Source organism: Odocoileus virginianus, chromosome 8 (assembly GCF_023699985.2).
Source record: "Odocoileus virginianus isolate 20LAN1187 ecotype Illinois chromosome 8, Ovbor_1.2, whole genome shotgun sequence".
Lineage (NCBI taxonomy): Eukaryota > Metazoa > Chordata > Mammalia > Artiodactyla > Cervidae > Odocoileus > Odocoileus virginianus.
This window is the reverse complement of record NC_069681.1, coordinates 37,366,935-37,394,923: the sequence shown is the minus strand read 5'-3', so window position 1 is coordinate 37,394,923 and position 27,989 is coordinate 37,366,935. Positions and strand designations below refer to the sequence as shown.

The 27,989-nt window shown below is 42.3% G+C and overlaps 1 protein-coding gene across 1 annotated transcript in view; it reads left to right on the top strand.

Moving 5' to 3' along the window:
* Positions 1–7,269: 7,269 nt before the first annotated feature.
* Positions 7,270–27,989, top strand: part of CLDN10 (claudin 10) — a 91,305-nt gene continuing 70,585 nt past the window's right edge. The window contains exon 1 of the mRNA XM_020901552.2: positions 7,270–7,502. Coding sequence (XP_020757211.1) covers positions 7,289–7,502 — 214 coding nt within the window. The 5' untranslated portion in view covers positions 7,270–7,288. The remainder of the gene's footprint in view (positions 7,503–27,989) is intronic.

The following is a 27,989-nucleotide window of genomic DNA, read 5'->3' as shown; positions in this document are numbered from 1 at the left end:
GTACTGGAGTGGGTTGCCATTTCCTTCTCCAATGCATGAAAGTGAAAAGTGAAAGTGAAGTCACTCAGTCATGTCCGACTCTTTGTGACCCCATGGACTGCAGCCTACCAGGCTCCTCTGTCCATGGGATTTTGCAGGCAAGAGTACTGGAGTGGGGTGCCATTGCCTTCTCCTCCCAAAATAAACTACTTCCACTCAAATCCTTGTCTCAGGGTCTGCTACTGGGGAACCCAAACTAAGACACCTACCAGAACCATCCATCTAATTACAAAGAAATGTATTCACTCCCTTGCACCCATAGAAGTCCTAACTAATAATACTGTAAACCCTGGGTTGTCCAATACAGTTGAGGACTTCAAATGCATCTGGTCGAAATTGAGGTGTGCTGTATGTATACAATACACAATGGATCTCAAAGACGGTATAAAAATATTTTTCTCTCATTAATGATTTGTCACATTGATTACATGTTGAAATGATATTATTGTGAATATACTGGTTTAAAAATATCTTACTGATATCCATTTAATTTGCTCCTTTTTACTTTTTAACATGACTACTACAAAAATTTTAAGTTATACTTGTAGTTCATGTCATATTTCTGTGGATGCAAGATAAGGCAGTAGCTTTGGATAAGAAGCAAATGAGAAAGGGCAGTTGGCCTTTGGCCCAAAGCTGGTGGTTTTAGTCAGAAAACCTGAGGTGCCATCTCTTCAAATGAGCTGGTCTGCAAGGGTGCATTTAACCCCATGTCATGTATCCATGCAAAGTTCAGAATTAAACTATAAGGTACAACTTGTTTGTATCCTGTGAGAAATGACACTTTGTAAACAAAGACCAAATTCTGGACCAACATTTTCTCCCTTTTACCAAGTGGTGAGTATGTGTGTGTCACTTATCATTCTTCAATGTGCAGGTGACTCGAGTCTTTACTCTTTAAACAAACAGCCAGGCGATTTCTAATACATATCTGTATGTCCTATAGGACTGCAACTTTTCCTCAGCTACCATCAAATCACTATTCTTATTTCAAGTTTAGACTTTCATCCTGCAACTGACTATCAAGCATTGCCATCCATCTCTGCCTATCAGTCAACTTGTTCAGTTTCCACAGAACAACCATCTCTGTATTGTGATGGCACTTCTTTGTAGATCCATTTGTAGGTTTTATTACACTTCCCTGAATTGTTCAAATAAATGGAAGATGAAAAAAATGAATGTTAATATTAAAAATGAAGTAATTAATGCAAACATGGAGAAAGCATGAAGTTAAAGAAAGGAGGTACCTATTCATACCTGGTTTGCATGCATATTAGAAGCAATGGTTCATTATATGTTTAACTTTGAAGGAAAAGAAACAAATTTTTTTAAGCCTGTAAAATATGTACAGCAGGTTTATTCATAATTACCAAAACTTGGAAACAACCAAGATGTCCTTCAATAGGTGAATGGATAATTAACCTCGTTCATTCAGACAATGGAGAATTATTCAACACTAAAAAAAAAAAGAAAGTGCTACCAACCCATGAAACAACATGGAAGAATCATAAGTGCTCATTACTAAGTGAACGTAGTCAGTCTGAAAAGGCTACATGCTGTATAATGCTAACTGTATGACAAAAAGGCAAACTATGGAGACAGTAAAATGATCAGGGGTTGTCAGAGAGTGGAGATGGGAGTAAGGGATGAATAGGTGGAGCACAGAGGATTTTTAGCACAATGGAAATATTCTGTATGATATATGATAATGGAAATGTCATACATTTGTCTAAACTCATAGAATGCACACCAGGAGTGAATCCTAATGTAAACTATGGACTATGGGTGACTATGATGTGTCAGTCTAGATCCATCAGTTGTAGCAAATGTATCATCTGGTGAGGGATGTTGGCAGTGGGGAAGCCATGGAGTGTGAGGACAGGGGGGTATATGAGAAACCTCTGCAATTGCCGCCCCCAAAAGTAAAAAAGTCAGTGAAATACTGATAAGATATTGATGAAGATTATATCCAAATGGTGAAATGTTATAACAGAAGAAATGGAGGGGTTTTTTTTTTTAAGTTATAGACTAAGATTCCATAGTACTAGTATGCAGGTCAGGAAGTAACAGTTAGAACTGAACATGGAAAAACAGACTGGTTCCAAATAGGAAAAGGAGTACATCAAGGCTGTATATTGTCACCCTGCTTATTTAACTTATATGCAGAGTACATCACGAGAAATGCTAGGCTGGAGGAAGCACAAGCTGGAATCAAGATTGCTGGGAGAAATATCAATAACCTCAGATATGCAGATGACACCACCCTTATGGCAGAAAGTGAAGAGGAACTAAAAAGCCTCTTGATGAAAGTGAAAGAGGAGAGTGAAAAAGTTGGCTTCAAGCTCAACATTCAGAAAACTAAGATCATGGCATCTGGTCCCATCACTTCACGGCAAATAGATGGGGAAACAGTGGAAACAGTGGCTGACTTTATTTTTCTGGGCTCCAAAATCACTGCAGGTGGTGATTGCAGCCATGAAATTAAAAGACACTTACTCCTTGGCAGGAAAGTTATGACCAACCTAGACAGCATATTAAAAAGCAGAGACATTACTTTGCCAACAAAGGTCCATCTAGTTAAGGCTGTGGTTTTTCCAGGGGTCATGTATGGATGTGAGAGTTGGACTATAAAGAAAGCTGAGTGCAGAAAAATTGATGCTTTTGAACTGTGGTCTTGGAGAAGACTCTTGAGAGTCCCTTGGACTGCAAGGAGGTCAGCCCTGGGTGTTCATTGGAAGGACTGATGTTGAAGCTGAAACTCCAATACTTTGGCCACCTGATGAGAAGAGTTGACTCATTGGAAAAGACCCTGATGCTGGGAAAGATTGAGGGCAGGAGGAGAAGGGGACGACAGAGGATGAGGTGGTTGGATGGCATCACCGACTCAATGGACACAGGTTTGGGTGGACTCCGGGAGTTAGTGATGGACAGGGAGGCCTGGCGTGCTGCGGTTCATGGGGTGCAAAGAGTCGGACATGACTGAGTGACTGCACTGAACTGAACCATCTGGGAGCCCCAGGCTCACACTAGATCCAGAAGCCAATTGCATCAGGGCATTTTCCACTTCAGACACCCACACCCTACTGACCTGAGCCCCCAGGAAACACCCCTAAACTGTCACTCTAAACCGAGTGATTTAGACTTAAGGCTTGGTGACTGACCAGGAGAAAGAAGCCTTGAAAGGGAAATAATACATTTACAGTGGAGAAAGCTGAGATCCAGTTAACATCACCAATATTGAAACATATCTACATCATGTATCTCCTCATATGATATTAGCTGGACTGCTTACAGAGTGCCCAGATTAAACACTGATTCTGGATGAGCCTGGAGTGAAAGCAGGGCTTCTCTGCTCACTAGGACTGTATTTCCAGGAAAGAAATACTCATCACCTGGCTTGAGTGGTGGAGGTGGAGCTGAGCTGAACAGAAGGGACTGCAGAGACCAGGAGATGAACTCAACAGTACCTGGGTATATAGACCCACCACGATGACCCAGTCCTCAATCCTCTCTCTGCTTCCCTCCTTCAACATTCCACCTGCCCTGAAAAAAGAATCTGGTGTTGTGTGTGTTGGCAAATACTCACAGTCAAATGGCACGTGGAATGTAAAGTTCATTTTCACTCCTTTGAGTCTGCAAGGGTGTTTCTGGATGATCAGTTTGACTCAGTGGATTTGTGGATTCTGCTGATTGCCCCCCGCCCCGCCCGAATTGTGAATGGGCATCATCCAACCTGTTAAGGGCCTGACTAGAAGCAGGGCAGAAGACAGAGAATTCCCTCCTTTTCTTTCTCCCTCACCGCTGGAACTGACCTCCAATCTCCTCTTCTCCTGTCCTTGAAGTGGAATGTACACCACTAACTCCCTGGCTTCTTAGGACTTCGGACCTGAACTAAATTACGCCATTGGCTGCCCTGGTCTCCATGGAGACTGTGGGATTTCTTACATAATCAGTAAGCCACTTCCTCCTTTATATATGTGTATATATATATATGTGTGTGTGTGTGTGTGTGTGTGTGTGTGTGTGTGTGTGTACACATATACATACAAGTAGGTAAATGTTCACAAAAATGAAGTTGGGAGAGCTTGGACTGGGAAGCTTTTTTATCTCGTTTGAACCCAGCGTCTGCATTTCCCGCCACTACTCTGTATTGCCTTCACGTTCTCAGCCTTCACTCACTTCCCCGGGTGTTATTCTGTCTATATCCCTTGTCAGGGTCGCCAGCCCTCCATGGGATGCAAGCCTGCGCAGCCGCAGCCATAGTGTCTTTCTGGTGCATGGCGCCATCTCGTGGCCAAACTTGACAACTGTCGGGGTCAATTTGACACTGTACTGTAGTTGGGACACTTACTGAGGTGATTCCCTGGTGGCTTAAAGGGTAAAGCGTCTGCCTGCAATGCAGGAAAACCCGGGTTTGATCCCTGGAAAAGGAAATGGCAACCTACTCAAGTATTCTTACCTGGAAAACCTATAGACGGAGGAGCCTACATGGATACAGTCCATGGGGTCACAAAGAGTTGGACACGACTGAGCGACGATATGACACCGAGGTAAAAACAGAGCTCTCGATTTCTTTTTTTTTCTCTTCTCTTCTTTTACTTTTCTTTAGACGGTAAGTCACATATACTCAAAGAAATTCGTGTTCCTATCTTAATCATCTCCCGGCAGGAGCAGGAAATGCACGCGCAGATAGAAATGGAAAGGGGGAGTATATCACAGGAGCAAGATGGGTTGCGAGGAGCGTTTTGCTATGAATGCAGTACTGATGCCGCTTTTTCCAGTGCGACTCAAAGGGAGAAGTACAAGTGTGCAACCAAAAAAGAGAGAAAGGAAAGAACAAATTAGAAGAAGAAAAAAGAGATTTCTTTGAAGGGAGGTGGAAATCTGTGAACTCTTCCAGGCTCATAAATTTTATTATGCCATAAATACCTCCTTCCTAATTTTGTATGAAGATTATGACATGACATGTAGAGCCCAGAGAGAAGTGCTAAATAAATGTCATCTATTGTTACTTTTATTCCCAGAAAGAGGAGGCTACTGAGAGCAGGGTGATGAACACTTCTGGTTTTTCGCTCAGATGGTCCAGATTTTAACACTGAATGTCCTGTTTGCTGTGGATCCACCCATCCCCAGGGACATAAATAGTTCCAGGTTTTCAGCTTTTGTTGGGGTTGAGGAGGAAGGAAGAAAGTGGCTGAATGTCTATTTTCCACAAACGATAATCTCCTGTCAGAAGCCCAGCGGTTCCTATTTCTACCTTATCTTCTCACATTGCCACCTGCCTGCAAAAACGAAAGAACAAGTCAGCGCATTGCACGGCAGAGGGCAGCCTGAAGCCGGACGTGCTGTTCTCTGCACCACTCAGCAGCTACCAGCAGAGGGCACACTCCTACCCGGCTCACTTACCCCTGACCCACCTGGAGTTTCTGCCTCCCGGGAAATCTTAGTCCATTCATTGCTCGTCCAAGCTAGGCTGTATTCATCCTTTTTCCTCTGCCTCCTTCCTCTCCCTCCTTCCTGCCTTCCTGTCTTTCATTTCCATGAGAAAGTTGCAATGAATGTGAGCTCACAATTACAAATCACAAAGCATCTGTTTTAACAAACTACCATGAGTAAGAGAGTCAAACTTTTAGAAGTTTTAAGGAAAAACTAAAATCAATCCAACCTGCAAAAACCACAGATATGAGAAAAATGAGATACAAATAAGATAAGAGATATAATGAAATACAAATAAAATAAGCCTCTTTAGGGACTTCCTGGATGGCTCAGTGGTAAAGAATCCACCTGCCAGAGCAGGAGACATGGGTTCGATCTCTGATCCAGGAAGATCCCATTGCCTCAGGACAACTAAGTCTGTGCACAACTACTGAGCCCGTGGTCTAGATCCCGGGAGCCACAACTACTGACCCAAGGCTGCAGCTACTGAGACCTCTCACCCAAGAGTCTGTGCTCTAAAACAAGAACAGCCACCACAATGAGAAGCTCATGCACCGAAACTGGAGAGGAGCCCCCATTCACCCCAAAAAGAGAAAAACCCATGGTGCAACAAAGACTTAGCACAGCCTAAAATAAATAAAAATAAACGACAAACATCTCTAATACTAACAGATAAAACATGGCTTCTGAATTTTGACTAAAGAACAAGAGGTTAGAATAAAAGAAATAGGCAGATTTGATGAATAAAATGGAAATTCTAGAACTTTTCTTTAAGAGTTTTACATAGCCAAAGATAAATCTTTTAAAATCAGAACATATGTCTGAAAAAAAATTCCCAGAATGCAGCACAGAGCAATAAAGAGATAAAAAATGTTAAAGGGAGTTTGAGATATAGGACAAAGTAAAAAAACACATCTTATCAGAGTCACAGAAGGAGATAAAGAAAGGATAAGGGCAGAGGTGATTCCTAGAGAGAAAGGACTAACGGTTCTCCAGAACTGATGAAAGAGCATCAGTTTCAGGAAGCTCAGTAAATCCTAAAGAAGATTCATAAAAAAGAAAAATCCACACTTAGAAGATTAGTGAAACTGCCAAAACCAAAGAAACAATCTTAAAACCAGCCAAACACATTAATCGACACAGAAATGACAAATCAGGCTCTCAATTTCTCAAAACCTACAGAAGCCAACTAAAAATGAGTTGTATCTTCAAAGTACTGATTCAAAACAATGGTATAACTCAGCAAAATTCATCTAATGAAATACTATTCTGCTCTCATAATTTATGAACTATAGCTACACTCTGGAACACAGATAAATTTCACAAATACAATGTGTGGAAAAACATAGGTTACAGAAGAAACCTACACAATGATTCCATTTGTGTAAGACTCAGAAAGACACAAAACTAAAGCAATGGGTCAAGTAAGCCTTCACTGTTACTGTATAATTTGTACTTTGTAATATCTGGTCATTCCATGGTTCGTTAAGCTTCAGACTAACAGAAAATTAAGCGTTAACTACGGAGCCAAGGGGAAAAAAAAAATCTGCGAACTCAAAACCTTTAGAATCGGTCTACAGAGTTTTAGTAAATACCCGTGTAGATAGATCGTCTTTGGCTACTTCTAAAATGCCATCAGTAAATCAAACTTTATCCTAAATTCCGGTCCTTCCTCAGGCCATCCGAGCATGAAGTGCTGTGACCTACCCGCATTAACTCGCTGCAACGCTGGTCCACGCGGGTCGTGCCCGCTGCATGCCTAGACCACGGCTGCCATCCGTCTGGACAGTGTCCCCGGAGACGCCTGAGCGAGATGTCCAGGGCTCAGATCTCGGCTCTGGTGTTCGGCGTCGGGGGCTTTGGCGCTCTCGTCGCGGCCACCGCGTCCAATGAGTGGAAAGTAACCACCCGAGCATCCTCCGTGATAACGGCCACTTGGGTTTACCAGGGGCTCTGGATGAACTGCGCAGGCAACGCGCTGGGTTCTTTCCACTGCCGACCGCACTTTACTATCTTCAAAGTAGAAGGTAAATATAATAGCTTTGTTTGGGGTGGAAGCAAAATGTCGCTTTTCCCTTCAAGGCGCTCAAGTGTCTGTGTACAACCTGCTGTTAGCTGGGTGCTTAATCCAAGTGCCAAGATTTGCCTAAGACGGATGATGTGTGTGACTGTTGACTGGAAGAATTAAATCATGCCTTTTATATGGCAAAGGAAAATTAAGAATAACTTTATGGATATGGTGAAAGTAGCTCAGTCGTGTCCCATTTTTTTGTGACCCCCATGGACCATACAGCCCATGGATTCTCCAGGCCAGAATACTGGAGTGGGTAACTGTTCTTTTCTCCAGGGGATCTTCCCAACCCAGGGATCAAACTCAGGCCTCCTGCCTTGAAGGCGGATTCTCTACTGTCTGAGCCACCAGGAAATCCAAACTGTTTTGTTAGAAATACCTAATGTGAATAATAGATGCCAAGGGAAAGGGCAAAGTGACTGACTTGTTTTAAAACTTGTTTCAATTTGCCTGTGTCATGGAGGACTCCATATATACACATATAGGACACACACACCACCAGAAACCATATGTTATACTGTTTTGCTTTTTTGACTTCACCATCTGGCATGTGGAGATCTTAGTTCCCCAACCAGGGATCCAACTTTTGCCCCCTGGAATAGAAGCAGAGTCTTAACCACTGGACCACCAGGGAAGTCCTGATCCTATGTTATCCTAAATCCCTGTATTTCCTGAGGCCATTCTAACATGAAATCCACACACACATGTGTATATATTCATATGTGTGTGTGTGTGTGTGTGTGTATATATTCACAGTGATATGAACATATGAGAAGACATACAGTATTGAGAGAGTAAGAGTTTTTAGAGGGGTTTCCATATTTTTAAAGAACTATGTTTAGTGATAAAATAGCAGGACAAGAAATTTTTGAAACTAGCTAAGGGAAATAAAATGCCCATGAAGTTTTTTTGTCAGTAGGATTTATCAAAAATATGTACGTAGACAAACTTTCAACTTTATGAGTATTAGAAACTATTGCAAGGGGTTCCTTGCAACATATTAAAAGTATATGTATCCTAAAGAGGGAAAAAATTTAAAGATTTTCCGGTATAATCTACAAGAATATCAAATCATTATGTAGTACACCTGAAATTAATATGATATTTAAATCAACTATACTTCAAAGAAAGATATTTTCATACCTTGGAATACCTCCAGGGCAACAATTATTGGCTACTTCCTTGTGTTATGGAATTACTATCTGCATCTGTTTTCTGCCTATTAGGTATGTTTACAAATCAGTCACAAGTTGTGGGTTTATTATACTAAAAATTGCCCCCAGTAATTTATAATACATAGAGTTTTCACAATCAAATGGCAAAACTGAACCTTGACCCCAATAGAGAAAATGAAATAAAATTTTAACCAGGAAGTTACTAAAGCATAATATTTTAAGGGGTTTTCATGTCAAGTATTCATGTCATTAGTTCACAATGTGTGCCAAGGGATAAAGAGAGGGTATTTAGTTAAATCCAGGAGATTCTAATGACAATCAAGGGAGCAGTTCAAGCTTGGACACAGGCCTCCAAACAACATGGACTTTCCTAAGCCCTCATTAGAGGAATCAATGCTCATCTCTCTTCAGTCTCTACTTCTAAACTTATCTTGGGATATTTCAAAATTGTTCCTTCTACTGTGGAAGGTTTCCCCAGGTGCAGGGAAAACTGTTAAAGGAGAGTGGTGTGGGGGACATGGTTGTCATTCCACAGACCCTTTGGCCCACTTCCACCTCGGGCAGCAAGTAGAAGATATCTCATGTGGGTAAGTGTATTTCTTTGTTCTTTCTGGGTTTGTTCTTTATGTATATACATATATATGTGTGTGTGATCTGCTGCATTGTGCATTAGTCACTCCAGCCATGTCCGACACTTTGCAACCCTATGGACCGTAGCCCACCAGGCTCCTCTGTCCATGAGGATTCTCCAGGCAAGAATACTGGAGTGAGTAGCCATTCCCTTCTCCAGGGGATCTTCCCGACCCAGGAATTGAATCAGGGTCTCCTGCATTGCAGATGGATTCTTTACCAGCTGAGCTGGTATATATTTATGGTCTTCTATCTTTCATTCTCTATTCCTAATGAAACCTAGTTATTGTGAAAAATAGGCAATCAACCTTAGCTCCAAAGTGGGCTAAAGAACCATTGTTACCTTTTATAAAGACTTCAACAGCTACTTACCTAAATGTATCTTAGAAAATGTGGAGTTAGAAATTTTGTTTCCAAATATTGTTGATGGTGATCCAAACAATCTTCTACCCTTAAACTTCATCCTCTTGACTTTGCTTCTCGATAGAAATATAGTGTGTTCTGTTCTATGTCTGCCGTGTATGCTGCGCATGAGAGGTAATTTGGAAAACTTTGTTCACTGACAATGCTTCAATTAGAATTTGTAAAATTCATTTAACACAATCTTTCTACTTTCTTCATCCTGAATCAAAATCTTTATCAAAGATACAGGTTACTATTGAGATGTATGTTCAACATCAGAAACACTGATTCATATTCTCAAGAAAATGGACACACAAACTTAGATTTCCTCATTCACACAATCATTGCTGATGGTGCTGATTACTTTTCTTTTATTCTTATTTGAAAGCATAACAGTGAGGTGTTTGGAAAACTTTCTATGACAATAAGCTCTTAAATGTCACAATAATTTCAAATTGAATAAAAAAAACTCAGAAGCCAAAGAGGAATGAAAATGGTCATATCGTCTTTTAAAATAATAAATTGATTTAAGCCTATACTGTCAATTTGAGCCAAATCTTAGGCCAGATTAAGCCTCCTCTAAGAAAGAAAAAAGAGAAAATCTTTTTAAGCTGCCAGATTTCTTTTCCTTGCTCTTTACATAACTTCATTGTCAAAGTCATACCTTCTTGTTGCTAACCCTCTAAGATGACCCAATATAGCTACAGATTTTTAGGAATGCATTTATATTAATAATGATGACATCCTTAAAAGATTGATGTAAGCCAGCAATATCTTTGGACAAGAGGCATTTCCAGTTGTGAAAAATATAAGCCCCCTTCTACTGTAGTTATAAGGAATCAATTTTAGGAGATTACCATAGTTGTTCAGTCACTAAGTCCAACTCTTTGTGACCCCATGAACTGCAGCACACCAGGCTTCCCTGTCCACCATCTCCTGGAGTTTGCCTGAAGTCATGACAATGACTTTGTGTCAATGACACCATCCAACCATCTTATCCTCTGTCACCCTCTTCTCCTCCTGAACACAATCTTTCCCAGCACTGGGTCTTTTCCAAGGAGTCAGATCCTCACATCGAGTGACCAGAGTATTGGAGCTTCAGCTTCAGATCATAGGAACACTTGTAATTCAGTCCTCACTGTGGCCTGAAAGCTTCTTGACTCAATTTAAAAGCACTTCTTTGTTTTTTTTTTTTTTTTCAAAGCACTTCTTTGTCTTTAGATGCAATATCCACTCTAGGCTGTGTCTCTTGTTTTGTCGTGTTTGGTTTTTCTTACCTGTGAAATGGTGATGAAATGAGAGAACATAGGCAAAGCGCCTTGTTCAGTGCCTGGCACAGAGCCGTGCACCGTAAAAGGTGGCAATCATTCCTGTGAATACAGATCTTGATGCCGGGAGAGCTCACATCTCAGTGGTAGGAAGGTGACTGTTTCTTCTGCTCCATCTTTTTGTTTCCAGCCAGGATGGTAGTAGCTGCTACCTGGGATCCAAAACCAGATAGAAGGAGGCTTCTGATCCCTTGTCTCACACCCTATGTCATATTTATAACAAAGTGAAGGCTATTGTGTTCATTGGATTAAAGTTTATGCTTATCCTACAGGTTAGGATTCACTGCACATCATTAGCCAGGACCACACTTCATGTCGAAGTCAGTTTCTCACCACTGATGTGGACCTGTTCCTTGTGTCAATCACATATTGCATCTGCTGAAGTGGGGAGAAAAGGCCCCCTTCGGGCTTCATGGTGGGAAATAGAGCCCCACCAGACCTAGGATGTGTGTGTATGCTCCTACCGTTACCATGCCGTGCTCAGCTGTGTCCAACTCTTTGCAACCCTATTCACTGTAGGCCACCAGGCTCCTCTGTCCATAGGATTTCCAGGCAGGAATATTGGAATGGGTTGTCATCTCCTTCTCCAAGGGATCTTCCAACCCAGGGACGGAACCTGAGCTTCTTGCATCCCAGGCAGATTCTTTACCTGCTGAGCCGTTGGCAAAGCCTATTTGTATTTTGGGCAGTCAAAAATAGCCAAAGCTTCCACAAATATTCCTGGTTCTAAGCACTGGGAAAAACTTTATGACAGACAGTTTAATTTACTGATTTGATTCAGATTTGCATTTTACAAAGTGATTTCACATACATGATCATATTTATCCAAAAGATGGTACTCTGTAGTTCCCATTTTACAGAGTAACTGAGACTCACAGGAGAGCATATTTATAACTTTGTATGGTTGTCTATAGAATTTGGGGGGAAACGTCTAGGGTTTGTACCAGCCTAAAACCTGCATTGAAGTCCCAGCTCTGCCACTAAGTTTTTGTGTGACACGCATGCACAGATAAGCTACTTAAATTCATTGTTTCCCTTTCTCACTGAGAAGATGATGATATTAGTTACATACCAAAATTTGTGAGAAGATCAAGAAAGAGAATCCTCTGTGTGTGTGTGTATGCTCAGTTGTGTCCACCCCTTTGCAGCCCCATAGACTGTAGCCCACCAGACTCTTCTGTCCATGGAATTCTCCAGGCAAGAATACTGGAGTGGGTTGCCATTTCCTTCTCCAGGGGATCTTCTCAACCCAGGGATCAAACCCATGTCTGTTACATCTCCTGCATTGGCATGTGAGTTCTTTACCACTAGCACCATCTGGGAAGCCTTATTGCATGAAATAGGCAAGTATGTATTTTTAAATGTGCCTGGAATTTGTTTTAATCAGGGATGGTAAGACACACAGACAGGAAATGCCATCGAGGAGGAAGTTTTCACACTCACAGATCCCCAGAAGTAGGAGCCTGGTTCCCCACACAGGGCCAGGCTAGGAAACGCTAGAGTCAGTCAAGAGGCTGAGGAGTGAGAGGAAAACATAGGCAAGAGCTTTTATTGAGTTTTCTGGTACCCACCCCGGGTTGATCACGATGGAGGAACATTGGCTTGACGTATGAAAGCTTGATCAAGGAGATTACTGGAGAGTGGGCTTTGGATTAGCTGCTTTGTCTCTGAAAGCAGCATGCGTATTTTATCTCTAAGAATCCACTGGCCTTGGTATCCCCCTCCCCTACCTGCCACAGCGATGCCCTGGATGCCAGAGCACCGAGAATGCAAAAAGCAAGAAAATAACAGGGGCTTTCCTGATGGTCCAGTGGTTGAGATTCTGCCTTGCCATGCAGGGCATGTGGGTTAGAGTTCTGATAAACAGCTAAGCCTGCCTGCACGGTCCTGCACTCGTGTGCCATAACCAGAGAGTCCAGGCATGGCAACAAAAGACGCACTAAGATCTCATGTGCTGCAGCTAAGACCCAACACAGCCTAATTAATAATTTAAAAAACAAGAAAATACAGTAAATACAGCATGGCTATGAAATCCTTCGGTGGTGTTTGCATAGATAGGTCAGGAAGGCAAGTGCTTTGCCATCCCCCCTCCCCTTTATGGCTTCTCATGCTTATCTGATTGTCAGTCTTTGCTTTCTTGTGGTGAATATTTTGTGTAGAAAAGGTTCAGGTGTATTTCTTGCCAGGTCCAGTGCTCCTCTCTCGCTCATTGCCCATCTGACCCCAAGTGTGGCCAGCTAGCGCCAGTGAGTCTCTTCTGCTCTGATTCCCTGACTCACCCACAGACTAATTCACATCCTCAAGCGGATGAACTCAAAGGGCATCTGAGCATAGAGCATGCTGGAACTGGTAGCTTTAGAACCCACAGCTGTTATGCATTTTTAGACACTTGCAGGGCACTTCAGAAAGCAGTAATGCTCTTGAATAAAGCCAGTGCTGGGGTCCAGCCTCAGCAGGATCCAGGGGTACCCTCAGGATGAACGGGGTTGGCGAGAGAGAGACAGAGACACAGAGAGAGAGAGACCAGACTGGGGGTGGGCAGCAGAGTCTGGCAAATCTTTACTTTTTACCGTAGCTTTTATATTCTAAGTTAGTACATTTTTAAGGGGAAGATAGTTTAATATTACATCAGCTTATCCTTCATGAAACCAGGGTGTTTTCTGCATACTTCTTTGTGAGAGTTTTGTACATTATTTTCTGGCCTTGGGGCCTATTGACATTTTATGACCTAGGTGAATGCAAAGCTGTTTTCCGTAATCTATTCTTTGTTGAACACAAAGGTCAGTCCTTTTGCAGAAGTTATCAGTTAAATTTATCTAAAAGGTTTACCACACAAAGACTCTGCAGCTCCAGTGAGGCAGCCCCTGTTTAGCATTCCTGGTAAAATTAACAATTCTAAACTCTTATTTTTCTAAATCTTTAACTATAACCACTTTTAGAATAAATTTTTTTTTAGAATAATATTTTTATGTTCTCTAATAGGGCTTCCTCACCCCTGAAGGGCTCTGTGCTTATTAGGGCCTTTTGTGTGATCAGGTTCTTTATGCTGTTCATGATTAAGGTGTTGTGAGCAGTCATGTGCATTAGTACGCATTTGCCAAGCAGGCTAGAATGCCAGCAAAGGGGTCTAAATTGAAACACTCCTTTCATCCTGGATAATCTTATAGGATACCACCATCTGGGGGACATATTGATTAAAGTTCTAAGTTGATTCTGTTTGGAGAGAGATCAGGGAAGGCCTTCTACCCGTGTCACAGAAATTAGGGAGTAGTCTAATGTAGCATGCATCAGAAAGACAGAGATCATCGTTAAGGTGAGCGCCGGGGCAGCTTTTCGAAATCCCTGAAGTCCTGATCTGCCTTGCTTGTCAGGTCTTCTCCTCATGACCTTGTCATGGGTGGGATCTCGTGTGCTGGCTCCTGGCAAGCCAGGATAATTGAGCAGATTTCCAGGAGACAGCTGGTCTACAATTAACCTTGGACCAAATGTTTTTACACATTACAGGAAAAAACTGATGACCAAAATTAACAGTTCGGCAAATGGCCATGGCATCATATTACAACTACAAAAGGAATCCTCTGAGTAGTTAATTTGCTTATTCGCTAATGAGCTCCTTCCCATTCATTAGATTCCCAGGGCAGGATATGGAGACAAAGTGAGGACAGGACACAGGCCTATCCCCTGCGGATATACTGCTTAGAGGAGATGATCATTTAGCAAGTGATTAGCCCAGGACAGTAAATGCTGTCTGGGATTAAATTCAGGTCATAGGCAGACTTCCCAGAAAAGCTATTGCTTGAACTGACTTGAAAGATGGGTAGAAGTTGGCCCAGAGAAAGGAAGGGAGGGCATTTCAGGTCAGGGGACTTATCCAGCTCTACAATTTATTAACTGTGTGACTCCAGGCAAAAATGCTTAAAATATGAGCTCCCCTGTCTGTAAAATGGAAGTAATATTATTACTACTATTTAATTAATTAAATATAATTAATATTATTATTAATTAGTAATATTATCTACTTTAGAGGGCCGTGGTGAGGAGGAAGTGAATTGATTTGTGCAGAGAACTCAGAGCAGGGCCTGAAACAAAGACCTCAAGGCAGGAGGAGCCAAGTGCATCAGGGACCATCAAGCACATCGGAAAGGCTGACACGTGGACGTGCAGGAGAAGGTTCAGATGGGGTGCAGGTGCAGAGAGAAGGGAACTTGGGAAGAGACCTTTAAGCTTCATTCAGGGATTTAAACTTTATCATAGAGGAGCTGGAAAACCATTGAAACATTCTGAGCAGAGAATTTCTGAAGGGACTTGCATTTCAGAAAGATCCTGCAGTATTTCATGTGAGAACCTGAACCAAGAGGGCAGCATTGAGAACCAACAAGGAGGGTGCTTAGAGGTAGAGCTCATAAGACCAACTAACTTGGTGACTCATGAGGGATGAAGGGGTCATGGATGTGCTGAGGTTCTTGCCCAGAGGCTTGTTGGCAGCCGAAGAAGAAGCTGGCTACAGAGCAGGTCCCAAACTAAGTTCCATCCCTTCTCCCAGAACAGTGTTTCCCAGTACATACCAAGATCTCAAGCAATCAGATCCTCAACTTAATGTCTGGCTTTAAACATCAATTGGATAGAATGAAAGATAATAGTTGACTGAACTGAATTTAAAAAATTGTGCTTTTTAGATGTTTAATAAAGAACAACAGTAAAAGGTGGCAGCCCTAAGGATTATTGCAATCTGAAGTGCCATTAATAGCATAAGAATGTTCAAGTTAGAAGACATATTCTCCCCATATGCTCCCCATATTCTGCAGTCAAATTGCATAGGGCTGACTTGGGCACCATACTTTAAGGAACACAAATACAAACCATATTCATTGATTTGAGAGGAGGGTAACTAGGAGGATGAAAGGTCTTGAAATAAATTCACATGAGCAATTGTTTCACCTGGAAAAAGGAAAAAAAATATATGCTGGGTGTAGGAGGGACTGAGGAATGGGAAGAAGATGAGTAGGACCGATGGGTAGATGATACTAGGGAATCAGATTCACAGGGGCTATGGAGAAATTTCTGAGTTGCCCAATGATGGAACAGGCTGTCCCACAGAGAACTGGTTAGAAGTATCCAGAGGAGGCTGCTATTGGTCCTCTGTTAAAAGGTGGTAGAAATAATTCCTGCACTGGCTGGAATACAGACCGTGTGCATACTCAGTCACTCAGTCATGTGCAGCTCTTTGAGACCCTATGGACTGTAGCCTGCAAGACTCCTCTGTCCATGGGATTTTTCAGGCAAGAATACTGGAGTGGGTTGCCATCTCCTCCTCCAGGGGATCTTCCCAACCCAGGGATTGAACCTGGGTCTCCTGCATTGTCAGGTGGATTCTTTACCACTGAGCCACTTAGGAAGCCCAGAAAGGCAGACTAGGTAATCCCTCAAGTCAATTCCAGTTTGAGATCTGAGATTCTGTGACATGTAAATAGAAAGAGAATATTTAAACATCAGTATTTCTGATTTGCGTATTGACTTATTTTTGAACAACTCATGAGCTCCATGCTGATTACTTTGGAACAAAATAATAAAAAGACCTGTCTGCCCTGGAAATTGTTCACAGTCCAGAAGGGAACATGAATTAAGGTAGTAAATGTTATAGTAATGTTATTATATTTAAATCAATATATTAAGGTATGTTAGAATTGATAAAATAATCATGCAATTCTCTATCTTGAACTGATAACTTCAAAGGTCCTAAGCAAGCCCTAGGGGTGTGCCCCCTAACCCTTGCAGAGAAAGGAAGGACTCCTGCTAAATCCAGGCATAGAATAAGACCTAGTGGCTGGGGGGAGGGGAGGATATAAGAGCACAAGTCTTGCCTTTAACTGGATTTCTTTGAATCAGTATTTTTGCTTTATATGAACCAAACATAGTCCATGACTATAACAGCCAAAGCAGTCACCTTGTTGGGAGACGCATTTTCTGCAGAACACAAATGTGACTCTCAGTGACATGGGCAGGAAAATGAAGGCTATTTTCTCCCTGTCTGACCACAGGAGATGCTCTCATTCATTTACCAACAAACCTCCAGCCAGTCATGTCTGGGGATTTTCACCTGCTCTCTAGGACTCTTACAAATGTCCCCAGGGAAGCTGAGTCTCTACTGTGGGCGTCGAGACCCTTCCTCAGTCCTGCATCCTCGCTATGTGCTCTTTCCACTATGATCAGCCTTCCACTTTCTGAAACAAAACAATAAAACCTCTCTCCTGTTGAAACCTGGACCTCAGACCTCACATTTTGCTCTGCCAGCTGATGTCTGGGCTCCAGACAGTACATCTGACTCATGACTGTCCTACCCACGAATTGCAAGCTGCCAGGCCACTCAGTCCTGACCCAATGCCAGCTCTCAACTCTGAGCTCCAGTCCCAGCTGGCTGGACTGCCTGCTGGTTTGCCCAGCGGATTCTCCTGCCCCAGGTTCTATTTCCTTACCAGAACAGGCTTCTCTCCTACCCTCTACCTTGGGAAGGACTATTCTCCAAGATGTGAGAATGTGGGTGGGAAGGAATGAAGCAGGAATCACTTCCACGGTCCAGTTAACAAAGGGAATGCAGTGGGTGATGGTCTTGGTAGGAGATGGAGCCACAAAGAGAAGCCAACAGATGCTATTTAGAGAATTATCTAGAATTGATTTATGTCATCTGGGAAAATACCCATGTTATCCTAACTCACGGCATCTGGTCCCATCACTTCATGGCAACTAGATGGGGAAACAATGGAAAAAGTGACAGACTTTATTTTGGGGGGCTCCAAAATCACTGCAGATGGTGACTGCAGCCATGAAATTAAAAGATGCTTGCTTCTTGGAAGAAAAGCTATGATCAACCTAGACAGTATATTAGAAAGCAGAGACATTGCTTTACCAACAAAGGTCCATCTAGTCAAAGCTATGGTTTTTCCAGTAGTTATGTATGGATGTGAGAGTTGGACTACAAAAAAAGCTGAGCACTGAAGAATGGATGCTTTTGAACTGTGGTGTTGGAGAAGACTCTTGAGTGTCCCTTGGACTGCAAGGAGATCCAACCAGTCCATCCGAAAGGAGATCAGTCCTGGGTGTTCATTGGAAGGACTGATGTTGAAGCTGAAACTCCAACACTTTGGCCACCTGATGTGAAGAACTGACTCATTGGAAGATGCTGATGCTGGGAAAGATTGAAGGCAGGAGGAGAAAGGAACGACAGAGGATGAGGTGGTTGGATGGCATCACCAACTCAATGGACATGAGTTTGAGTAAGCTCCATGAGTTGGTGATGGACAGGGAAGCCTGGCATGCTGCAGTCCATGGGGTCACAAAGAGTCGGACACGACTGAGCCACTGAATTGAACTGAACTATCCTAACTCCCTCTATTCCAGATTCAAGTCAGTACTGGAAGGGTTAGGAGACCACAGCGCCCTCCCCAGGGAACTTCTATTCCAATGCTGTCCTGTAAGGGCACCCAAAGGTTCTTAGGGAGCAGTAACTACCCTCTGCTTTATAGGGCTCTTTCTGCTTCTGCTTCCTGCTCCTTCATTAATCTCTCGGGAGTGCTAGGGGTGGGGAGACTGTCATCGCCCAGGGTGGTGAGCCATCCAGCCTGTGCTCCAGTTACTCTAGAATCAAAAGACAGACTCACACCAGAGTGCTCACACTATGTGGGCACAGGCATGCCCACAGACACAGCTGGTTCTACAGCTAACTACATGTCCGTACAAACTCTCACCATGCAAACACCTCTACACATCACACACACATGCAACTCACCATGTAGACATATCACCCATATCACACACCACAGTCAGCAGAGTCAAAAGACAGACTTAGAGACCAAGATTTTCACAGACAGAAATGTGGAACCAATGGATGGACATGACTGATCACCATTCATCCAGGCCATGGTAACAAATAATTCACATAGTTCTGGGGTCAGCACAGAAAAGCCATATTCCTGCCTCATCTTCAGATGCCTTCCTAGACCTGGGAAGTGCCTAGAAATAACCTTCTATTACATCACCATCATCTTTTACCAGGTCCTACTTTAAATCATTTGATCTCCTTCCAGGCCTTCCAGCTTCCTAAGTATTCCCTTGGGAGAATTTGGTGTCTGGCAGATTGTAAACACACCATGACCATCAGTTTCCTTCCTTCTTCCTTCCAGAGAGCAGAACCTGAAACCTGATTTCCTGTTCAAATCCTAGGTTTACCATTATCAGTTGTGTGACCTTGGTCTAGTTACTTAACCTCTCGTGTTTCAGTTTCTTTCCCTGTAAAATGAGAATGATAATAATATCTCCCTTATGAAAAAAATTAAATGAGCTAACAAATGAGTTCACTATTATTGTGGTGGTTGTTTTCTCAAACCAACAAATCTAGCCTTCAAAACTATTTTGAATCCTGATTTGGTCATCTCCCTGTTTAATATCAGGCTCCCCTGGTGGCTCAGATGGTAGAGAATCTGCCTGCAGTGCAGGAGACCTGGGTTCGATCCCTGGTTGGGAAGATCCCTTGGAGACAGAAACAGCTATCTACTCCAGTATTCTGGCCTGGAGAATTCCATGGACTGTATAGTCCATGGGGGTCCCAAAGAGTCGAACATGACTGAGCGACTTTCACTTTCACTGTTTAATATCATATAAAAGCCTCCTGCATACTCCCTGTGGTCTCTGTGGAGCTCCTCCTCTAGAGGTAAAGACATCTTCCACCCAGTTCCACACTCACCCCTGGATTTCCAAATCCAAGAGGATGCAGCATACTTTCTCCTCCTTGTTTTTCCCAAACTGCTGATTGCACACCTTAGTGGTGGTGGTTTAGTCGCTAAGTCATGTCTGACTCTTGCGACCCCATGGACTATAGCCCACCAGGGTCCTCTGAGCCCCCACCTTGTCAAATGCCAAACCCTGCAGAATCTGCCTGCCGCCCTCCCGTTGCCCCTGCAGGAAGGTCTGCTTGTCTGTGGCTCAGCCTGTGGTTCACCTGAGCTCAGCCTTCCCGCTCACCCACTGCACTAGATTGAGAAAGACATTTTCTGCTCTTTGACTTGCCATCCGGTGCTGCCAGTTCATGCTTGCAAAACAGAGCTTCTTCCAGTTTAATTCTGAGAGCTTCTTGCCTTACTAAGAGCTCTAAAACCACCTCTTTAGTTATCTATTCTAGAATCGATCTGGGGTTTGCTATCAAGCACACCAATGGCCATTTCTGAAATGTACCCTTTTGAAATCTGGGGCATTTCCTTGACCTTTGCCCTTCTCCCTGGTCATTGCCTTCATTCTAAGATCATACCTGGTCCTTTCATCCAGATATTAACGTTATGAAAAATCTCAGGCACCATTCACAATGTCTCCTTAGGGCCATAGAAAACAGCTTGTATTTGAAAGGCATAGCTAAGAAATCAGAAAGTGATTTTATATTTAAAAAAAAAAAACAGCTCTGATTATTCTGCTTATTCGAGCATACTCTCTGAGAACTTTCTATCCTCTGAGTGGTTGTGGGCTGAGTCCTTCTCTTGGTAATTAGTGACTCTGAGATATGGATATGGCTGTTGGTCTTGACCACAAATCATCCAGCCATGCATGACCACCGTCAGCAGAAAATGTAGCTCCCTAGCTCCTCATCTGCTGGATTCTGAAGAGGGGCTGGACTGTAGGGCCCTTTCTGTGAGGGTTACTTTCTGCAGGTTACAAGAAACTGGGTGAAAAGTGCAGGGTAAACATAAATGCCATTCACTGCAAGCAGACCAAATAACAAGCCATCACCTCCCCGAGATAGTCCAGTACCACTCGAGTTAACTGTGTTATGAAACATGTTTGAGGACGATTTCTCTGGAAACAGTGGTTCTTTCACAGGTCTTACTTTAACTCAAATGGTTGAGATGAGGAGGGGAAATCAATAAGCTATTTCCTTCCTGAATTTTTTTCTTGTGAGGATTTTCTCCTCATTACTCTGTTGCCTGGCCACACACCACCCCCACGACTTAACTGTGCTTTCTTAGCTTCTTAAAAAACATTTATAATTATCTTTATTAACTCAATTGAGAGGTCTTCTCTTCCTATTTACAAATCTTGATTCTTCCCTTAATCAGCATGCAATTTTTTTTTTTACTTTTTAATCTTTATCTTATACTTTTTTTCTTATGTGTAAAAGTTATATTCTACACTACACCAGCCTATGGGAACAAATGCTAAATCTTCACATTGCTGCCCCCAGTTCAGATGGAATCCAGGCACAAACTCCAGACTTTTCCAGGGATCGCTGCCCTAAATATCTCCAAGCTCCCTGGTAATGCCTACAATGATCTCGTCTCCTACTTGCTCTTGTCTCAGGGGAGAACACGGATTCTCCTCAGCAGTGTTCAAGTCCCATGACCACCACCATTGCTCCACCTCAGACACCATTAGCCTTTCCTCTACATGAACACACTTTGCTTTCTATGCAACAAGGCTTCTAGAAAAGACCCCTAGGCATATGTCTCCCAATGACATCACTGCACACAAGCTCCTCCCACCTAGAAATCCAGTGCCCTCATTTCTCATCAAGGTCACATTCCACCACTGCTGGCCTCTGCGTCCACCTGGCTCCTTCCCCCTCCCTCCCTATGTCAACCGCAGAGAGGTTTGTCCCAGGGCCCCAAGATGGTGACACTTTCAGCTCACCTATGGGCAGGTGTTTCCCACAGATACACCACAGCCAGGATGGCCAGGCAGGACAGGTTTTAGTGTTGGTACCACATGGGACCAAGACCTGGCCCTCCTCTCCAACGATTTAAAGAAGGCTGGTGCTGAGCCCACACCACTGTTCAGGCTCCTCTCCCTCTCTCCCCACCCTTTTTTGGGGGTTGATGACCAGGTGGGAAGGGAAGTATTGTCCTTTCTACACTCTGGCCTCATCTTAGTGGTTCAGGGGAGATGAAAGCAGAGTGGGTGGTGTGGGTGAGGAGGGAAGGATGGGAGGGGGCCTGGAAATGATCTCAGGGTCCTAGTGCACTTCAGAAAGCTTGACCCCCATGAAAATTTGTCAATATGAAGATATTGAGGACACACTCCATAGGACATGTCATAGTTTCATGTAATGCATAAGGACATTTGGGGGCCTAATTCCATTCCCCCACGTCACAATAAAGTTTGAATTCCAAGCCTTTAAGTCCAGTTGAAGAAAAAAATGCCCCTTTACAGAAACCCCTGGCTGGTAGACTTTTTCCTGCCAATGAGACTAGGCCATTCTCTCTCCAGGTTGTTCTGTGCTGACCAGTCCCTGGAGCCACAGAAGGAGATGAACATTCCTGTTTCTAGAGGCATTGATAGTTCCTGAGCTCACCATGTCTTCTCAAACAATGTTTTGTGGTTCTCAGAGGCTGAATCTCATCCTGGGTTCCAGAAAACACAGCACACTGACAACCTCAGGCAGGCAGCAGCCCCCTTGTGACTGGTCCCTTCTTCCCCCAGGGACCAGTGGGACAAGCAAAGCCAAGGGCCTCCCAAAAAATGGTTCCCCCAAGTTCTTCTGCCTCTAGCCTCCACTGGTCCTCATCACCTCCATGAAGCCCATGACAGCATCCCCATCTCCCAAGGATTCCAGAGCCTCATGCAACTCAATTATTACCATCCACCATGGTTTTTAGTTTTGGACAATGGTGTGTTGGTAAATGTTAACAACCAGTGCCTCAAAAAAGAACAGATAAAGTATAAAGATATATATATATATATATATATATGCACATGTAAATACATATTTATGTTTATGATAGATTTTACTGATGTAGGGCTTCCCAGGTGGCTCAGAGATAAAGAATCTGTCTGCCAATGCAGGAGACACAGAAGATGCAGGTTTGATCCCTGGGTCGGAAAGATCCCCTGGAGGAGGAAATGGCAATTCACTCCGGTATACTTGCCTGGAAAATCCCACGGACAGAGGAGCGTGAGAGGCCACCGTCCATGGGGTCACAAAGAGTTGGACATAAATGATATACTGATATAAGGAATATGTAGCACACAATTTATAAATAGAAATAAGATGCACAGCAGTGTTTTTTTGACAATTTTTAAAAAATTTATTTACTTATTTTACTTTTTGGCTGCACCACACAAGACATGAGATCTTAGTTCCCTGACCAGCGACCAAACCTGGGTCTCCCGCAGTGGAAGTGCAGAGTCTTAACCACTGACCATGAGGGAAGTTGCTAGATGCACAATATTCTTTATCATAAACTACATGTAATCTTCAGCAAATTGGACCCAGACTCTCCCAGTGAGTTGAAAATTAATCCAGTGAAATGTTCTGTTTGTTTTGGGTGAGGGAATTCTATCCCAGATAGGTCACACTCTCTCACTAACCTCGGGTCTGGTTGAAAGAAGATTCGTCTAATCCAAAACATCCTGTGATTTTAATTTAATTACAGAACACATTTTGTAAGTTAAGTTGGACTTCAGGATGACTTAGCAGAAAGACTCTGCTTTGACAAGAAAACAGGTGCCATCTAGAGCAATAAAAAAGACTGCACCAGGCCAATCAGTTAGAGACAAGTGAAAAAAATAAAAACGAAACTGTGATAGCATTAACACGACATTAGAAGCAATAAATTTCTGTGTCATTTAAGGTTAAATTTTAATTTCACATTCTATAAGTATAAAATATATTTGTTATTTTCACGCCAAGTAGACAATCTAGCTGTCTTTACTCTCTCTCTACTTCTCGAAACACAACTTATTTTTAGGTTCTGCCAACTCTTCTTTCTGATCTTCTTTTACATCTGTCTGGAAAGATCGCAAGCCTTTTCCAACCTCTGCTCTCCTCCTGACTTTTCTCTAAGGAGCTCCAAGGAGCAAAGGGAAACCTCTGTTCAGGAATATTTGAATATTCATCCACTTACCCATCCATCCACCCATCTATCCATCCATCCATTCTTCCATCTATCCATCCATCCATCCATCCATTCACCTATCCATTCAATATCTTCTATGTGTAAGGCATTTTGCTTGGTCATGAGGTCAGATCAAAGAAAACCAAGCTCTTTCTATTCTTCAAGAGAGATTTAAACTTGAAGGGAAGACTGAAGCAAAGCGGCAACAAGAGAAAGATGGAGCTGATACACATAAATGTAAGATATGAATTTATCAGGTCATAAGTAGATCCTGAATGGAACTCATCATATTCCCCTACAGACCACTTCCTTTTCCAGCCTTCCTCATGTGGTCATGGTCCCACAGCTGCTCCTCTGTCTTCAGGTAGCATTTCACTGTACCCATCTCCTGTCCACCTCTAGCGTTGTCAGTTATGCATTTGCCCACTTCTTGAGGAGGTCTGTACCTTAAACCTGGCAGATTTGATTCCTAGTCACATCCTCAACCCTGGAGATGACTCCAGTTTCCACAGGGAAGGACACTTCTCAAGACCATTATTTATGCAAAAAGCCACTTTACTTTTTTCCTTCCGCATTCATCCCCATTGATTACCATTCACTCCCATCTCTAAATTATTTGGCTTTTCTTGTCATAGGATTAACTCTCTAGAATCCTGCCTGAGTGCTCCTTCCACTCTCTCACACTGCGCCGCAGTTTAAATCAAACCTAACTATTCCTCCTACAGTGCAAATGCTTGAATTCTGTTCCTCTGTGAAACATAGAACAGAACCTACTCTTTATAAAGCAATTTCCATGTAGTACTTAACACTTTCTCTAGGTCAGCCTTTTTTTCCTCCACATTTTTATAAAATATTTACAGGCATTTTCCCACAGTCCATAATACACACAGGGAACATTTACCCAAGCCTAGGATTTGTTGTGATCTGGGGGAAGGAAGCAAGGGATGGGGATGAAGAGGGAATGGGGAGATGTTAATAAAATGATCGTCACTGAAGGGAGAAGCTGTGAAAGATGCTGAAAGGGTGAGAGAAGCTACAGAATATCACTTCAGTGAAATGCTGATTATGATCGTTTGCAGGGTTGTTTTATTGCTGAGGTGAGCACCTTGGTCTTTCAACTAGGTCATTTTACAGCTCTGTTAAGGCAGAAGTTAACTTGTAGAAAACGAATGGTGATACAAATGATTGCTGCTCACAGCAGTGCAAACGATCCTGCTCACTGAAATAGAGAGGAGTTTGTCAGGGACGGACTATAAAAACTAATTATATTATCTTACTGATTCCATCATGAATAATAGTTCATTTTAAAATCTCATGGATTAATAATGACCATTTATTATTTGCATGAAAGTCATGATTTTACTTTTTTATTTTTTCACTTGAAGGTTTTTTTAATTAATTTTTATTGGAGTACGGTTGCTTTACAGTGTCGTGTTAGTTTCTCTGTCAGTTCAGTCACTCACTCGTGTCCGACTCTTTGCGACCCCGTGGACTGCAGCACGCCAGGCTTCCCTGTCCATCACCAACTCCTGGAGTTTGCTCAAACTCACGTCCATGGAGTCGGTGATGCCATCCAAGCATCTCATCCTCTGTCGTCCCCATCTCCTCCTGCCCAGTTAGTTTCTACTGAGGAGCAAAATGAATCAGCCACACATATACATATATCCTCTCCCTTCTGGACTTCCTTCCCATGAAGGTCACCACCGTGCATTAGGTAGAGGTCCCGGTGCTCTACAGTATGCTCTCATTAGTTACCTATTTCACACAAAGGGTCTCAATAGTGTATATGTGTTGATCCCAATCTCCCAATTCCTCCCACCCACTCCCTTTCCCCCTTGGTATCCATATATTTGTTCTTACTCATGTCTGTGTCTCTATTTCTGCTTTGCAAATAAGATCATATATGCATTTTTTCTAGATTTCACACATATGCATTAATATACGATATTTATTTTCTCTTTCTGTCTTATTTCACTCTGTATGACAGTCTCTAGTTCCATCTACATCTCTACGAATGACCCAGTTTCTTTCCTTTTTATGGTTGAGTAATATTCCATGGTATACATGTACCACATCTTTATTCATTTCTCTGCTGATGGACACTTTGGTTGCTTTCATATTTTTGGCTATTGTAAATAGTGCTACAGTGAACATCGGAATACATGTATCCTTTCAAACCATGGTTTTCTCTGGATCTATGCCCAGGAGTGAGATTGCTGCATCATACGGTAGCTCTATTTTTAGTTTCTTACGGGAACCTCCATACTGCTGTCCACAATGGCTACACCAGTTTATAACCCACCAACAATGTAGGAGGGTTCCCTTTCCTCCACCCCCTTTTCGCAACATTTGTTTGTAGATTTCTTGATGATGGCCATTCAAACCAATCTGAGGTGATACCCCACTGTCGTTTCATTTGCATTTCTCTAACAATTAGTGATGTTGAGCATCTTTTCATATGCTTTTTAGCCACCTGCATGTCTTCTTTAGAGAAACGTCTATTTAGATCTTCAGCCCATTTTTTTATTAAGTTGTTTGCTTTTTTATATTGAGTTGCATGAGCTTTTTGTATATTTTGGAGATTAATCCCTTGTTGTTTGCTTCATTTACAAATATTTTCTCCCATTCTGAGGGTTGTAGCTTTTGTTTTTTGTGTGTTGTCTTTGTCTGGTTTTGCTATCAGGGTAATGTTGGTCTCATTAAATGGATTTTAAAGTATTTCCTTTTTTCTATACTTTGGAAGAGTTTGTCTGCCACATAGAATGGAGGGCTTTGTTAGTCAAAATAGAGGGTATCTGCATATTACTTACTAGAATATGCATTTCAATAAAAATTTTAAAATCACTACAAGTAAATACAACTTAAACAAGCATTCTCTTTATATGATAAAAAGAGTTAAAAACATATAGTTTAGGAGGCAGATGAGTGTATTTGCAATAGCAGAAAGGGAACTGGTTTTAAATGGTACCTAAAAAATGGAGAAACATTTGAAAAAACAGCATTTACTTGTAAAAAATTTTATTATGGAAATAAAATACAAAAATAGAGAAAATAATATAATCAGCTCCCATGTTCTCATATTCTGCTCTCCAACAATTATCAACACAAGGCAACTTTTGTTTTTTCTATATCCACTCTACTCTTCACCCTTACTCCTACCCTTCTTGAACTATTTTGAAGTGTCAGATATTAAAATTATTGTACCCACATATATTTCAGTCTTTATCTGAAAAAAATGTGGGCATTAAAAGCACAGTCACAGGGCTTCCCTAGCAGCTCCCCTGGTAAAGAATCCACCTGCCAGGGCAGGAGATGGGTTCGATCCCTGATCCAGGAAGATCCCACATGCCGCGGAGCAACGAAGGCCACGTGCCACATGCCACAACTATTGAGCCTGCGTCTAGAGCCGGGGAGCCGCGCTACTGAAGCCTGTGCACCCTAGAGTCCATGCTCCGCAGCAAGAAAAGCCACCTCTGTGAGAAGCCCTTGCACCACCTGAGAGCAGCCCCCGCTCACTGCAACGAGAGACAAGTCTGCACCGCGACAAAGACCCAGCACAGCCTGGATCTTATTAATAAAAATAAATAAATAAAATTATTTTTTTAAATGGTCCACATCAAAAAATCTTTAAAAAAAAAAAGCATAGTCACATAAACATCATGCCACCTCTCCCAATTTGCAATATTTCCATAATACCATCAGATCTCCAAGCAATGTTTTAAATAGCCCTCACTTCTCATAATTTTATCATTTTTACAGTTGGTTTGTGTAAATCAGTCTCCATATAAGACCCCTATATTTGCTATATTGCATTTGGTTGGTGTGTCTCTTAAATCTCTTTTCATCCACAGGTTCTGGACCCTCTCTCTTTATGTGATTTATCTATAGAAGGTCCCATACTGGGTTTGTTTTTTTTTTTTAATATATTCCTGTGGGGATGTATTTCCTATAAAATGGTCATAAGATCTAGGCTGACTTCATCATGTTCAGGTTTTGTTTTGTCTTGCTTTGTTTTTGAAGAAGGCTTCATAGGCAG